Source organism: Mus musculus, chromosome 4 (assembly GCF_000001635.26).
Source record: "Mus musculus strain C57BL/6J chromosome 4, GRCm38.p6 C57BL/6J".
NCBI lineage: Eukaryota > Metazoa > Chordata > Mammalia > Rodentia > Muridae > Mus > Mus musculus.
The window spans coordinates 140,606,572-140,619,161 of NC_000070.6; the positions used below are offsets into that span (position 1 = coordinate 140,606,572).

At 52.9% G+C, this 12,590-nt stretch overlaps 1 protein-coding gene across 18 annotated transcripts in view; it reads right to left on the reverse strand.

Annotated features, from left to right (window-relative positions):
• The window catches only part of Arhgef10l (Rho guanine nucleotide exchange factor (GEF) 10-like), a 151,523-nt gene that overhangs the window by 92,087 nt on the left and 46,846 nt on the right, over positions 1 to 12,590 (reverse strand). For 12 of the 18 annotated variants that reach the window (XR_003955021.1, XR_003955020.1, XM_030253821.1 and 9 more), the window contains exons 2-4: positions 10,342 to 10,421; positions 4,656 to 4,841; positions 3,960 to 3,993 (exon numbers count right to left, since the gene is read on the reverse strand). Coding sequence is in view for 13 of the 18 variants with exons in the window: in XM_030253821.1 (XP_030109681.1) it covers positions 3,960 to 3,993; positions 4,656 to 4,841; positions 10,342 to 10,378 (257 nt within the window). In the remaining 5 variants the exon portion in view is untranslated. Of the gene's footprint in view, positions 1 to 3,959; positions 3,994 to 4,655; positions 4,842 to 10,341; positions 10,538 to 12,590 lie in introns of those variants that run through there. The other 6 variants (XR_001784205.2, XR_003955018.1, XR_003955019.1 and 3 more) reach the window with 3 other exon arrangements.

The window sequence follows — 12,590 nt, forward strand, 5'->3', positions numbered from 1 at the left end:
TGTCTCTCTCTCTCTGTCTCTCTCTCTCTGTCTCTCTCTCTCTGTCTCTCTCCTGCTCTCTCTTGCTCTCTCTCCCTTGCTCTCTCTCGCTCTCTCTCACTCCCTCTATTGCTCTTTCCCCTCCCCCCCTTGCTCCATCTGCTGTTTTATGAACCCTCTCCTATCCTGTGCCTTCTTGCCATCATGCCCCTGCCTCACACAGGCCAAGAAACAAAACCATGAGTCAAAATGAATCTTCCCCTTTAAATCACTGGTCCTGGGGACCTCATCACAGCAATGGTAACTGACGGACTCATCGGGCCTGTGTGTCAGCTCCTCATAACTCTCCACCAGGCAGGTGACGCAGCCTCCCTGTGCAGACAGGGCATGGGGAGGTGGGGAGGGGCTGGTCTTCGTGGCACAGCTGGTACGTGAGCACAGATGGTCAAACCGCAGGGCAGGGCATGACCCCAGCAAAGGGCACAACTGGAGTAGCCAGCCATCGAGGTAAACATGTGTCCTTTTGCTCTTCACTCTGCCCTCCCTGTCCCCACTTGAGTGATGGGAAAAGTGAGGCTGGGGCACTGAAGCCCCTTGCTGTGGAGGAGCAGAGCCACAACCTGGGACCAGCAAGATGGCTCAATGTGTAATGGTGCTTTGCTGCCAAGCCTGATGATCTGAGTTTAGACCCCAGGACCCACATGGTGTAAGTAAAAAACTAACTCCTACATTGCCTGCACACACATGCTATAGCAGCACATGTATATGTATATACATGATACATACATGATACATACATGATACATACATGATACATGTATATGCATATACATACATGCATGTGAATGTTTCTCTGTATACACGTGGCAGTCCTGGAACTCAGAGAGATCTGCCTGTCTCTGCCTCCAAAGTGCTGGGATTAAAGTCCTGCCCCACCATGCCCAGCAAGCATAAATTTTTAAACGCCCCAACCTGAAGTCAGAACCACTTCTTCCCCCCCAGAAAACCCCACCTCAATCCACACACACCCCTACCTAGCCCAGCTCAGTGTCCCTGACTCCTCTCTCCATCTGCGATTTCTGCACCCTCCCCTCCCCTCCCCTCCCCCCAGCTATGGACTGAGCGGAAAGAGTTGCTGTCGTGGTTTGAATCCAAGGTGGACCTCCGCATGAGAGAATTGTTACATAGCAGAACCTGATCACCTAGGAGACAACCCACTAGGCCTGTCTGTAAGGAAGTTTCTCAAGTGGGTCCGTTGAAGTGGGAAGACCCCTTTACCTGATGTGACCCCGTCCCGAGGCTGGAGTCTAGAGTAAGCAGAGATCTGAGCAGCTGCCTTCCCTGTCCTCCACTTTCCTGGTGACAGATGTGAGCTGTGTGGCACGGGGAATGCAGGGGTTCCCTCACACTGGAAGCCCCCTGACTGCCCAAGCCCTGGCTGATGACACATTCCAGGCACAGTTAGGAGAGGCGAGCGCTTCTCCCAAGCCTGTCTTGTTCATAGGTAGTTACAATCATCCCATTAAATTGATGGGGAAGCTCGGCCTCAGAGGGGTTCCCAGGCAAACTCACACGGCTAAAGCTCGGCTTTAAAACTGGCCCAGGACCACCAAGAGAAGATGTTTAGAGCAACAGAGCAACTGTCTCCAAGGCTAGCTTTGAACAGGAGGCAGAACAGAATGAAGGCTGAGAATGAGAAAGAGGAGCTGGGCCCCTCACGTCCAAGCTCCAGCCCACTCTGAGCCATCTTGCCCAACCCAGCCGAGAACTAGAAACACAGAGCCAGCTCCCGGGGTCCCTGGGCTGTTCGGTCTCAGCATCAGCATGATGCCCAACGCTGACCTGACGTGTGATCTGGCTAGGGTCACTGAGGCCGAGCTAAGGAGTCATGTCCCCAGGACACAGCAGGTGCACTGGGCAGGGGGTAAAGAGAAGACATACCAGAAAGATCTAGAAGAATGCAGCTACCACATTCCAGCCCTGAACTCAGGCTCAGGGAAGGAAATGGAGCAAATAGTCTGGCCACACCCGAGGAGGAGTCTTTTACCTCATACAACTCCAGGAGAGCCCTGTCCATCTGCCCAGGGACTACTCAATATAGACATTTGTCCCGCCCTGCCCAGCCCTGTATGAATTTACACTTGTGCATCAGACCTCCTGATGATACAGAGCCCTTCCCACTGTGCCTCAGAGCCCTGACTGTCCATCCATGCTCTATTTCATCCTGTCTCCCAGACCCCTGACTGAAGTTCTCTTCAACTTAGTTCTCTGGTGTGCCTGGAGGGGGGCAGACGAAGCAGACGGACAGGCGATACTAAGGAGCCACCCTGATCCAGTCCAGCTAATCACAGAGGAGAGGTGCCCACACACTGAGATTGCTCACCCACCTCGAGTCATGCAGAAATCCTAAATGCCCCGCCCACTCAGCATGAGCAGTGTGGATGAGGCCCAACCTCCCTTGCCAGGGCATCTATCCTGGAGACCTGGGGCCATCTGCCTGAGAACCAGCCTTCAACTCATCCAGGGCGACAAAGGGTTCCTCCCCCCTCTTCATATCAGGAGAGCCAGGATCTCAACTCAGGGTCCCAGATGCCATGAACTATCACCCCACCATCACACACACACACACACACACACACACACACACACACACACACACACACACAGAGGAGTTCAGTCCCTTCAACTCACACGGCAGGCAGGAGAAAACCCATTCCTGCACATTGTCCCCTGGCCTCCATTTGTGGGCCATGACACACAAACACACTTACATACTACGTAAATTAATATAATAAATTTAAGTAGCCACTCTAAGTACCACTGACTGTGAGTTGAGCTAAGTGGAGGAAAACAGAGTCCAGAGGACTTTGGCTTCCATATGGCCCCAAAGTTAGTGCTCGGATGGGTTAACACAGGCCCCAGGATTGCGGCCTTAGTCACCAAGGTGTCCTGTTTCCTGGGAGCTGCCAGGCACAAGGCGCAGAGAGTCTGCGCACAACCACAAAGTGAGAACAGAGCCAGGTCTGGTAGCTCACACCTGTAATGCTAGCATTGGGAAGCTGAGGCAGGAGGATTGCCATTAGTACATGGAAACAAGACACTGTCTCAACCAAAGAAAAAAAGAAACAAAAGAAGAATTCTTTTAAAATGGGGGCTAAGGATGTAACCCAGCAGAATGTTGGCCTGGCATCCCCAAACCCCGGTTTTATTCCCCAGAACCAGGCATGGTAGCATGTTGGCACGTGTCTCTAATCTCAGAAGTAGAGGCAAGAGCGTCATGGTCATCGTCTGCTGCATGGTGAGTTCAAAGCCGCCCTGGGCTAGGTGAGAACTTGTCTGCCCCTCCCACCAAAATAAAATAAAATAGACTAGCCAGCAAGATGGCTCAGCCGGTGAAGGTCTTTGTTGCCAAGTTCAATGAATCCCCCAGGACCTACACGATGGAAGGAGAGAACTGGCTCCTGCTAGCTATCCTTTGACCTCGACGCACAAACCATGGCATGTGCACACATGCACTCGAACACTCAAACACACACACACACACACACACACACACACACACACACACGTGCATGCTCACACACACAATAAATATAAAATTTTGTAATTTAAAAATTTGAAAGAGAAGGACTGGTATCAGCAGAAGCAATCCCACAGCATCTTAGTTCCCAGGGATAACTCCAGGGAAGCGAGTCTCCTCTCCCTTCCGTTTCAAGTCAGAACACAGGAAATCTGGGAGAGTCTGTGAGTCCACTGAGGCCACATGGGTAGGGAGAGGCCTGAATGTGGGTCTGGGACCAGGCAATGCAATGCAATGCTCCCAGGCAAAAGAGAAAAAGAGGCCACCACAGCGAGCCTCAGGGCCAACCTCGTCCAGGCAAAGGGTCTTAACAAACAACAGTATTCTCTAGTCACTGTCCTACCCTGTCCCACGCCCCTGTTGGGCTCTACTCTTTTCCCAGTGGACAAAGCTCACTTACTCTGTCTGGGGTGGTGCAGCTGCTGGGTCCAGGTCTGTGGGAAGAGCAAAGAGAGAGAGCTTGTGAGACAGAGGTTGGCCCCAGGAACTGAGCCTATTCCCACCCCCTGTTCCCCGCCCCTCGAAGGAACCAGGGTGCCTATAGAATCCCTTGCCTTTCCTTGGCCCCTCTCTAGTGAGTAAGTTCCCTACCTGTCCTGCCTGCCCCACACCGCCCCCATGGCCCAACCTCAGTCAGAACTAGCACCCTGTCTACCAGGCTTCCACCAACCCCAGCTCTTGGAAGGGTTGCTATCTGCAGGAGGTTCCTGCTGATCCAGTCCCTGGTAAGATGACAGATCTGAGAGCCCAGCAGCTGGCATTTACTGACAACATGACTGGACCCTCCCACCCCTGGGGTGCTGGCTCGCCAAGCAGACAGATGGGTTCTTTGGAGCCATGGCTGGAAGGTTACAAGAGCTGAGGGCCCTAGCAGAAACTCCAGCCAAGCGATTCCATTTAGGCCCGGACAGAGTGCAAGCCAGATGTTGCAGGAATGCTAGGAATTCCTTTCCCAAGAGAAGCAGGATATAGTCTCTTCCCAGTGGCTCCCTTTCCTGCCTACTGGAGACCCTAGGAGCCTGAGATTCCCCACCAGTTCTCCGGGATTTGCCTGCAAACCCCACTTGCCTGGTGGAGACTCCCAGAGACAGCTTACCTGAGCCCGGGACAGTGTCAAAGCAGATCAGCGAGGGCTCTGTGTCCCTCTCAGGGGCGAGGCCAGGGACAACCAGGCCAGAGCTGGTGTCCTCCTCCTCATCACTGTCATCAAACTCAAAGGCTTCTCCGGAGTCCTCCTCCACCTCGGGGGAGGGGCCTGGAGCGCTGGGAGCCAGGGGAGCTCCTGGAAGAGAGGAGGGGTTAGTGGGCTATGGGACAGGGTCTGAGGCTCACACTGTTCAAGCCAGAGGGTCTGCTGTGTTCCCAAAGCATCCTGGGCCCTGGGGCGGGTCCTGAGGAGAGGGCTCTGCAAACAGTCTCTCCTTTCAACCTTTTGAGACTAGGCCCTGGCTGGCCTGGAGCTCAGAGATCGACCTGCCTCTGGTTCTCCAATGCTGGGATTAAAAGCGGGCGCCACCATGCCAAGCTGATTTCCCAGTTCTTTTAAATGCACAGGGAAGACACCTATTTCTGTGTGTTCCCGTGCTAATGCTTTTTTGTGAAAGCAAGCAAGTTCTTTATTCCATATGTATTTAGGTGTAAAACAGCCTGTTGTAAAACACGGTGGGGTGGGGGTGCAGGGCTAGCTGGAGCTAGGTGTAAGACCTGAGCTCCTAACACAGAGGTCTCCAGTAGGGCCTCACTTCCTGCTCCTCCCCTCCTGGTTTGTCCTCTGGCCCCTTCCTCATTCTTCACAGCTCAGCTTGGAGGTATCTCTAAGCTCACTGGCAAGGGGCTTCCCTCTGCTCCAGCCTCTCGCTTGGCTCACCCTGGTCTTGCATGGCCAGCTCGGGCTTATTCTGTATGGCATGTAATCTCTGCCAATTATGGATCCCAAATACCTTAGCAGACTGCACCCTTTACCGTCAGGGCCTGATTGGGCCTGGCTGTGGCTCTGCAGTTTTTGTCTAACTACTGAAGGACTGGGGTTTCTGTCCATCGGGGTACACTCCTGACTCTGAGGGTCCCCCTGAGGCAGGGCTACCTAGCTGAGAGTGGAACCTCACCAATGCAAGTCACATGGCTCCCGTTGGGTCCCTCCCCTGTACAATGGAAAAGAAAAGCAGTACTCCCTAGGGCTGGCTGCAGGGCCTCAAACATTCCTCAGTCTCAGCGTCTTTGGCACAGAAAGGGACAGTACCACCGTGGCTCCTTCCCATACACCGTAGGGGCTCAGCAGCACCCCACTCTAGAACGGTAGCTCCCTACCGATATGATACCCCAAAGTGTATTCAAACATTGCCGTATATTCTCCCAGGGAGCAAGTCCCCACTAGTGAGGAATTTCTAGGGGACATGTTGTCCCCAGCACAGCCTTGATTCCCTAAGGTCTCTAACTTGAGTGACAGACATGGAGCCTGCCTGAGACCCCTGAGGACGTGAGTGGTGGGGGAGGACAGGGCAGAGAGCAGAGTGGACAAGCTAGCAGATGGACACACGGACAAACGGGTGGCTACCTCCGGTTCCAGTTCTCTCGCCCACCCAGAAGGTTCCACTGCTCCTCGTGGTGGCCAGGAGGTACCCAGCCACGCCGCTCAGGGGTGCGTGTGGATGGGAGACTAGCTCTCCTGACTGCTGTGGTGCCTGGCACCTGTCATCCCAGCACGGGAAGCTGAGGCAGGAGGACTGCAGATCTGAGGTCAGCCTGGGCTACAGAGTGAGATCCTGTCCAAGCAGTTGGGAGAGCTTACGGAAAACCTGCGTTCAGTTTCCAGCACTCACATCACCACCTGTAACTCCAGCTCCCGGGGACCCAATGCCTCCTCCTGACCTCCAAAAATGCAGGTGTAGGCACGCCCACTCACGTACACGTGAAAATAATCTTTTTCAAAAAACAAAAAAACAAAAAACAAAAACTCTCTGGGCCCAGAAAGATAACTTAGGAATGGTGAAGCCACCTATGGCCCAGCGGCACCAGCCTGAAGATCGAGTCCCACGGTGGAGGCCACGTAAAAATGTAAGAAGACGCCCAGCTCCACAAAGCTGTCCTCTGACCTCCAAAGGCATGCTGTCATTCACACACACAATAATATAACATTTTAAACAAATGAATCACGGAGACAGAGTCAAGCAGATCTCCGAGTTCAAAGCCAGCCTGGTCTACAAGTGAGTTCAGGGGCAGTCAGGGCTACACAGAGAAACCATATCAACAAAAACAAACAAAAAACCAGAAATGAATCACTTGCTTCAGACATCTAAAAATATATAATTACTACACAATGATGTTCATAAAACCGCATTTGGTGGTACAACTCTAAATACCATCCACTAGGCATTGGGTTGATGATTTCAGATATCTTAAGGATTTAAGTTGACAAAATAAGATTGGGCACAATTTTTTAAAACATTTATTATGGGATTTTTTTTGTATATGTATGTATATATAGACAAAGTGCCAGGGCACTCTGGTGGGAGTCGGAGAACAACTTTTTATTTTTCAAGACAGGGTTTCTTTGTGTAGTTCCAAGCTGTCCTGGAACTCACTCTGTAGACCAGGCTGGCCTCGAACTCAGAAATCCGCCTGCCTCTGCCTCCCAAGTGCTGGGACTAAAGGTGTGCGCCACGACTACCCAGCAGAGAACAACTTTTGGTAGTCCTTTCTCTCCTTCTGCCATGTGGGTCCCGGGGAATCAAACTCAGGCCTTTCGACTTGGCAGCAATCACCATTACCCAGCAGCTGGGCCATCTTGCCAGCCCATATCATGCACAATTTTGAGCCTATTTTGACAGTTGTGTCAACTATGTATACAGTGTGTATATACGAGTCTGTGTACATGTGTGTGGGTGTGTGTGCGTGTGTGTGTGTGTGTGTGTGTGTGTGTGTGTGTGTGTGTGTGTGTGTGTACAGAGACTGGTCTTCCTGCTGTTCAAAGCTCCTACCCCAGGACCTTTGCACAGGCCGCTCCAGGGCCTGAGATGTTCTTTTCTCACATATCTTCCCTTGTTTCCACCTCCTCAGGCTCTTATCTGTCACTGGTCAGTAGGGTTGCCATGGAGACCCTGTGACCCCCCCTCCCCCTCCCCCATTTGATTTTTAGAGACAGGGTCTCATATAGCACCAGCTGGTCACAAACTCACTCTGTAGCCTAGAATGACCTTGAACTTCTGATCCTCCTGCCTCCAGCACACTGTGGTGGGAGGGAGTGCTTGGATTAGAGACATTTGACACCGCACCCGGCTCTCAAAGTAAAATTTCAATCCCAGAGTAAATGTCCACGCAGTCCCCGCCTGTTACTTGGGGAGTGTACGACACAGACCCATCCTGTTTCAGGGATGCCTAGCGACTCAGTGTCTTCTGTCTGTCTCTCCCATGATTCCATGCATAGGTGTCACCGGTGACTAAGGTCTTAAGGCCCCTGCTCAGCCCTGAGCATCGCTGTAGGGTGAGCATGGAGGCACCTGACCTCCACGCTTGGCTTGGCTTCTGCTCTCAGGAATAGGATCACAAGGCTTCTAGGCTCCCAGGACTGCTTGAGGAAAGACAGGCTAACATGGAGGCCCCTGGTGCACGGGCTACACTCAGTGACCACCAGATATTTGCATGACAATGGTGCCAGGCACACTGCTATCATTAATTACATCATGTTCTCCTGACTCCAGCATGATTATAACTATTAGTACAGCCAGATCGGAGTCCCATCTGTGTCTATGGCTAACATGAGCTGTCTCTTCCAACTCACAGGCCAGCCCAGGTCATGCTGACTGCCCCAGGGGTTGTCAAGAGCTCAGGTCCCTTCTGCACCTCCTTCCTTCAAGAGTACCAACAGCCTCAGCTCTTCTCATCGGTGTCACCATGAATCCAAGCAGCTCCCAGCAGCCCTGAGCTAGTGATTGTGGGGAAGTTAAGACATTGGCCTGAAGCCGTGGCGCACGCCTTTAATCCCAGCACTTGGGAGGCAGAGGCAGGCAGATTTCTGAGTTCGAGGCCAGCCTGGTCTACAAAGTGAGTTCCAGGACAACCAAAGCTACACAGAGAAACCCTGTCTCAGAAAAAAACAAAACAAAACGACTTTGGCCTAAGGTGTCAGAGCTCACTGAGGACCGTGTGGGGAAGAATGCACTAGCAGAGACAAGGCCATGCCCGAAGGGGAGCCAGCTAATGCTCACCAGGGCCGGGGAAAGGACCAGGCATGGGGCTACTCTCAAAGAGCCAGAAGGATGAAAAAAACACGTGACAAGTGTGCTTGGAAGGGGAGCAGCAGGAGTCAGCGACCAAAAGCAACACCACACCCCCAGCACACCACAGACATGAACCATGGGGTGGATCAGTATAGGTCCAGTGTCTGAGGGCACCCCTTCCACAGGAACTGAAAACTAGACACAGACAAGGGACCAGTCCAACAGGTGACAAGAGAGCCAGGAGCCAGCTGTCAGTCAAAACCTCAGAAAAGAAGTTCTGGTCTGGGCTGCTTTCATTCTTACTTCCCAACCGGTCTCCTCACAGGGTAGGAAAAAGAGAGCCAGGGGCCCCAATAGCAGGAGCCAGAGGAACCAGAGGCCCCTGGCACAACAACAACAAAACCCTCTCCCCGCTGACTACCCTCCAGGACACCCCACACCCGCTCTTTATCAGAGGGAAGATCCAGTGACCCAGCCCAGAGTGACTGGAAGCCCAGCCCTCTCTCATCATCTGGACAAGTGGCATGATAGGTGCCAGTCACTCATGGCCTTTACAGACACACCCAGTCCTCAAGAGAGCCAACCTAAGTGAGTCTAGGAAGCAAAAACCCTGAGAGCCACCGTTGCGGTTAGAAACCAATCCTCTGGGAAGCTCCTCCCACCACGGTGGGACCGAAAACTAGTAGGTTCCTCATACTTCACAAAGAAACATTCCAGAGGGAAAGAGCCTCATCTTCTGGCCCCACCAGGGCTTAGACACTCAGGGAGGATTCACGAAGGCTATCCACACCCTTGGATGACGAACACTCCTGTTCACTGAACACCGGTTGCCACACACAGTTCTGTATGTATGTTTAAATGTCAAAACGGTACTGAAGAGGGCATTATGATCCTATGTTTATGGACACGGACACTGAGCTGTAGAGACACCATGTCCCGTAACAACGCTCACAGTGTAAGTGGCAGGCAGGGTCAGGATCCGAACTCAGTGACTGGGCTGGGAGCCAAGGGGCCACTGCTGTAGCAGATTTATACACAGGGGTCGGGAAGAGGTAGGGGGAGACAAGAGGGCAGGAAGCTAGGCTTGTGGGTAAAATAGCCATGGTCCTGTCCATGGGACAGGGTCCAGATGCCACCCTGCGGTAGCTGGGGCCCCACTGAAGGGGGTGCCAAGTAAAACACAGGAAGCTGGGTTAAATTCCAGGTCAACAAGTGGTTTTGTTGGGTAAATATTTTTTTCTTCTCTTCTTAAAAACAGTCAAGCCTGGGATACCTCTAAGATCCAACCTTATGGTCAGACCCTTTCCCCCTCAAACCCAATTGGCACCTTCAACTGACCCGCTTGAACCCCAAGTGCCCTTCAATCCCGGTCCCCAAACTGCTCATCTCTGCAGGTGATCTTAGGCAACAGATAAACCATCAGAAGATGGCTGGCGTTTACTGGAGAGACACGACTCCATTCTGTGGACAGGGAACCTGAGGCAGATAGAGACAGTGCGCATAGCCGGCAGAACTCAACCTACCCCCAGACCTCAGCCCTGTCACCGGGGCCCTGGGATACAGTACCTATGGCAGGCTGTGGAGGAGGGTTCGAGGAAGCCATCAGACAGGGTCCAGCTCAGTCTACCACCGTCCCCGCTGCTCACCTGTGAAAAGAAGGCCAGAGACGGTCAGATAACCTGAGGGAGGGGCAGCACATGAGCCGTGCTCCGGCCCAGCCGCACGCACGTTCTTCCCGGCAGCCCCAGAAAGGGCCTGGCCTCCATCCGGTATAAATCATTAACTTATAGAAAAACTGCCAACTGCATGGCAGAAATCCCCATCTTCCCAGAAGTCAATGCAGCCACAACCTGCCTTAGCCTACTGTCAAGGGGCTGGTCCTTAGAAGCCTGTGGGCCAACCAAGAAGATCTGTCCCATGTCCTCTAGCCCAGGGTTTGGGGTCACACTTGAAAAGCTGAGTTCTCAGGCTCTTGAAACCATAATGCCCTGGATTGGACAGTCACAAATACAGGGACACTTCCTCCTCGTGGTGTCCCCAACGCCACAGGCTCCTGTGGCTCTGACTTCTCACCAGGCCTCTCCTGTGCCCATGACAACAGGCACCCTCTCTCGTGTTGCTCACTGTCCTGCCCTATGGGGTTGGCCAGCTGGCAAGCAGCCACGGCCTAGGTACACAGTTATAGGAAGCAAAGGCTACAGAGAGGTGGTTGGCACAGGACAGGGACAGAATCCCAGGTGATACAGGTCAGTCCTGTCCCATGGAGCTTACACAAAGAGCAAGGCGGGCCAAGGGGGGATGGGCTCTCCAGGCTCTGGAGCAAACTTGCCAGATGTCCCTGACAGAGCAGGGAGAGGTGCCCTGTGCCTCTGATCTGGTAGCTGCCCTTCTAGACCTCCCTCCAGGAAGGGAATCAGGCCTGAAGAAAGAGCGGAGAGCTCCGTCGAGCCTGACCATGTCACCAGCTGGCTGTGGACCTGTTTTCCTTTTGTTTTCACCAACTAAAAATAGCTTTTATTTTTACTAACTGAGCAAATAAAAATGGAATGTGCACGAGTGACAGAAAAAGATTGTGGCGGGGACATTCATGGAGCTTGTGCGGCTCGGAGGTCACCCCAAGCCTGTCACACGCGCTTGTATAGGCTGACATGTCATAATATGAAAACGAGGTCCAGAATATGCCTGAAACTTGCCTAAGATCACACAGCTAGGAAGAGGCAGGATTCGAACCAAAGACAGACATTATTTGTGCTCCTTAAGGAACCATTCTGGGGCTGGAGCGATGGCTCAGTGGTTAAGAGCACCAGCTGCTCTTGCAAAGAACTCAGGGTTGATTGCCAGAATCCACACACGTGGCTCACAGCTGTCTAGAATTCCAGTTCCAGGGGATCTGATGCCCTCTTCTGGCCCCTGTGGGCACCAGGTACACAAAAGCACAAGCATGCATGCTTTCATGCTTGTATAAGGACATGCAAGTAAGCAAACACACTCATGCATGCACACACACACACACAAATTAAACACAGAGGCAGAGGTAGGAGGCAGGAGAGGCAGGAGAGGCAGGAGAGGCAGGAGAGGCAGGAGAGGCAGGAGAGGCAGGAGAGGCAGGAGAGGCAGGAGAGGCAGGAGAGGCAGGAGAGGCAGGAGGCAGGAGGCAGGAGGCAGGAGGCAGGAGGCAGGAGACAGGAGGCAGGAGGCAGGAGGCAGGAGGCAGGAGATGCAGAGGTAGATCTCTGAGTTTGAAGCCAGCCTGGTCTACAGAGCAAGTTCTAGGACATTAAGGGCTACACAGAGAAACCCTGTCTCAAAAAATAAAAGTGTTTCTCGAACAACCCAACATATTCACTAGCCGTCACAAGCTTGTTCAGTTGTCCTCTCCCCCCCCCATTCATGATACCATCTTCTATTTCAGCCACCCCAAAGAGCATGTCACCATGGCTCTCCTCTTGTCCCCTTGACCACAGGCTAATGCTCTGCCATGCTCCCACATGTCCTGGGGCACCGGGCATCTCATCCTAGGGCAGTGAGCCATCTCCCTCCTCTCCTCTAGAGGGACCAGGATGCCATGAAGGACCCTGAGGGTCAAAGTCAGGGGCTTGCCACAAATATTCCACCTCCTTGCTGCTCTTTATCATTAATGCTTTATGCTGACTGGGGTCTTCACTGACAGCCCTGCTTCCAAAACTTACACACAGCTAGGCACTGCCTGGGGATGTCAGGTGACCCCGGGGATCGTGAAGCATAGTCCCTCAAACTCAAGGACTGCTGACCACCGCAGCCTGTTCACACAGAAGCGCACGGACCTCTGTGCTGTT